General features: G+C 39.4%; 1 protein-coding gene across 1 annotated transcript; it reads right to left on the minus strand.

The window, feature by feature from the left end:
* Positions 1-1,288: 1,288 nt before the first annotated feature.
* c1qa (complement component 1, q subcomponent, A chain) lies at positions 1,289-2,977 on the minus strand. Its single transcript, XM_072661966.1, has 3 exons — positions 2,878-2,977; positions 2,463-2,635; positions 1,289-2,107 (listed from the first exon to the last, which is right to left on the minus strand). Exons 2-3 carry the CDS (start codon positions 2,623-2,625, stop codon positions 1,509-1,511), a joined length of 762 nt encoding a protein of 253 aa, XP_072518067.1. The 5' UTR covers positions 2,626-2,635; positions 2,878-2,977; the 3' UTR covers positions 1,289-1,508.
* Positions 2,978-3,656: the final 679 nt, after the last annotated feature.

The raw sequence follows: 3,656 nt of genomic DNA on the forward strand, positions 1-3,656 counted from the left end.
ACCTCAGAAACTTGCAAAAGTTTCAAGCCAATCAAATCAGAAGATCTCCTCTTGGCCAATCACATGAAATGTGCTGCTTGTTCCTCTTTTATAACTATGCTGGAGCAGATCGCCATGTTCTCACATTCAATGGCCTGCCTCAAGACTTCTCAGACCCATGAGTTTGTATTAGTTCATTACATACATTATATGCATGCGGTACAATTCTGACTTTAAAATCTGCATTAACTGTTTATTAACATTAATATTAGACAAATATAAGTAAAATATAAACTGCACTTTTAGGAGTGCTCATTGGCTTTCCCTCATATCCCACATTCCTCATTTTTTAAATAAAGGTGCTACAAAGGGCGATGCCATAGAAGAACCAAGCAATGTTCCAGACACTAAAAGTGCCATCCACCCACCATGGAGAGAGCCAATGACTAGCATGGCCTTTTTTTGCTTGGCCCAGCACCTTTGTATAACACACAATTATACAAACTGCACACCTTCTGTAAGTTTCTTTCATTTGATAAACAGTTATTCATCATTACCTTTCTTATTCCAGTATCACTCCCTATTTAGCTTGAACCAAGATATACAGTGTACCCCCATAGGTATTCAGACATTTAGACTTAAAAATTTAATTTAAAAAAAAAAAAAAGTTAAATGTGCCAAACATGTATTTTAGAAAGATCTTTCCATAACTGGTATTTTCTTTTTGGCAATCAGTTCCTTTTTGCAGATTTCTGCAGATTTGCATCCCAAACACTGTACCTCTGTACACTTCTCATGATTCTATCAGTGAACACAAGCTCACTGTAAACACAACAGCCCATGCATGTTTCCACCTCTGTGCTTTATTGTACCTTTGTGCAGTCTTCTCCCTCCACCCACTTTTCCCTGGTCAGGGTTGTAGAGGGTCCAGGGACTACCTGGAACCATTGGGCACAAGGCAGGAAAACACACATACTTATTCACTCACACCCAGGGGCAGTTTAACCAGTTCTCATAGCATAGCTACTTATAGCTACTACTCCTGCATGTCTGGAACATAGGAGCAAACTGAAGCCCCTGGAGAAAACCCATACAAACAAGGGGAGAACACGCCAGACTCACAGACAAAGACTGGTGCGAGCTCCTGGGGTTGTGCAGCACCTACACTACCTGAAGCGCCACAAAGATGCATGAAACAAGGTTCCCCCCTTTTTTATTACCTACACAACCTCAAAGTTCACAATGGCTCAATGAGGACTTTATGGAAGCAACTCTTGTGTTACGTTCACGGTGTACACAAATGAACGACTCACATTTAATGAGATTTTATTGCAAAATTGCAAATATTACAAATATTCAAAAAAAAAGTTTAAAAAGTACATCACAAATGATAGGTGACAAGCTGTGAAATCAGAGAAAAGTATGATAGTGGTGACATTGACAGTATAATATGCCCATATACTTGTTAGAAAAACAGACACTGGAGCCTACATCTGAGCTGAATTGAATGTGAGTTGAATTTTCACATTCTACCCAGTGGTAAAGATAAGAAAACCATTGAACACAGTTGACATTTCATCTTTGCTTGTCATTTTGTTATACTCTTGTGCACGATCAGGGTTCCTTACAGGCTCTATCCACACTTTGTTGCCTCGAGCAAGCTCAAGCACAGCACCACCAGAAACGACCTGAGACTTTTTCATCTGGTTAAAGTCACAAAATGTCAGGCCCAGCTCAGGATTGCGGTTACTCCTCAGTTTTAGACACAGATGTTCCTCAGAGACTGAATGGAATACAAAGTAATACACCCCAGCAACCCTACATGTGAACTCGCCTTTTTCGAGTTGGAAGTCGTTATTGACATTAATAATGGCTTTATTGAAGGTCACTGGTTTGTTGTAGCTGGGATATTCCTTGGCAGTTCGCAGCACAGAGAAGGCGGCTTTGCTTGCATCAGCATGTCCAGAACTGGCTCCCGAGCTTCCGCTTGGCCCAGGGGGGCCAGCAGGACCTGGTGGGCCAAGGAGCCCCTGATAGCCTTTGATTCCAATATCTCCCACGAGGCCTTGCTCACCCTCATCTCCTTTGAGATCGACCAGGGCTTCCTTACTCAACTGCACCTGCAATGCTGAGAGAATGTGTCTTTACAAACCAAGCCTACATTTTCTAAGCACATGGAGCCGATAAGGATGTAAAAGTATGGAAAAGATTCTTTAGGGAACTCAATGCAATATAAAACCTCAACTTTTGCATGATTGGATTTGATTGATGATAGGATTCAGAATTCTATTTAAAATGTACTACATATATTAGACTGGAACAAATACCTTTAAAAACAATACAACACCACTACATTTATGATCAATCATAACATTCCAGAAATAATGCAACTGAATCGCTATCTTTATACATTATCTGTTTTGAAGCAATGATGTGTTTTGCCTTGCTATGAGCCTTGCCAATATAACTATATAGCTACATACCGGGTTCTCCCTTCTCTCCTTTCTGTCCTGGCCAGCCGTCTCTCCCAGGAACTCCTGCCTGTCCTGGTTTTCCATCAAGCACTTTGCAGTTATCCTGGCAGAGGCTGAAGGAGAAAAGCCCAGCCACCCAGACAACTGCACAAAGACGCCCTGGCAGCCGCATTCCGAGTTATCTAAACAGAGTCATGGACAATCGTTGATCATTACAGTGTCATCAGTTGCAAAAGATATCGTCACTGTCCAATGAAAACCATGTATCTCCAAAATAGTGACGATAGATGGCAACAATGTAAATTTAGAGCAATTAATTTTGGAATTAAAAAGAAAGTTTTGAATATTTAACAGAGAATGTTCAAAAAGATCCTATCTCGTTCTCTGTATGGCATGCAATAATAAATAGTTGCTTCAGACTCACCCGTCTCCCTGTGCAGATTTAATGAAAATTTCAGACTTCACCTCCCTCCACTCGGTATCACAGAGAAAGTAATGTGACAAAAAGTCCAATTCTTTCAATTCCCCATCAAAATAGGAACAACTCGTAAAAAAAAGAATAAAAGTGCAAATACATGCAGAAAGACTGCTTCTCCTTTTCCTTTTCCAGTTTGCTGAAGTCAGCTAAATCGTGATATGTGGTTTTATTGATTGCATAATCTCATCCAATTGCTGCGAAATGCAAAACGTCTGTGTTTACAGTGTTCTGCTCAACTGAAAAATAAAAAGGGTTTTATTCTATGCATGACAAAATAATTAATTATATTACTAAAATTATCAGCTGTCCTGCAGACAACATTATAATGAATACAAATGTTTATGTTTATATGAACCGAGTGGGAATTAGAGATGACCTAAAGAAAATATTGTGTGCATGTGAGTCTGTTATGGTCAAGCTACTTTAGACTACATTCTTTAGTTGTATTTTTTTAGTTGTGATTGCCCTTATTTTTGTTAAATACTGAGAAATAAATCATTATTTATTTTGGTATTCTCATTTCCCTAACCCTAATCCTAACCTAACCTAACCTAACCTAACCTAACCTTAACCTAACCTAACCCTAACCTTAACCTAACCTAACCTAACATAACCTAACCTTAACCTAACCTAACCCTAACCTTAACCTAACCTAACCTAACCTAACATAACCCTAATCCTAACCCTAACCCTAACCTAACCTAACCTAACCCTAACCTAACCTA

Source organism: Salminus brasiliensis, chromosome 18 (genome assembly GCF_030463535.1).
Source record: "Salminus brasiliensis chromosome 18, fSalBra1.hap2, whole genome shotgun sequence".
Classification (NCBI taxonomy): domain Eukaryota; kingdom Metazoa; phylum Chordata; class Actinopteri; order Characiformes; family Bryconidae; genus Salminus; species Salminus brasiliensis.

Bases quoted from the DNA above. Each gene is read 5' to 3' on its own strand.
- c1qa (XM_072661966.1), bottom strand. From the start codon at position 2,625: ATGCGGCTGCCAGGGCGTCTTTGTGCAGTTGTCTGGGTGGCTGGGCTT. The intron at 2,108-2,462 runs GTATGTAGCTAT...ACATTCTCTCAG, and splicing joins AGGAGAGAAGGGAGAACCCG to CATTGCAGGTGCAGTTGAGT.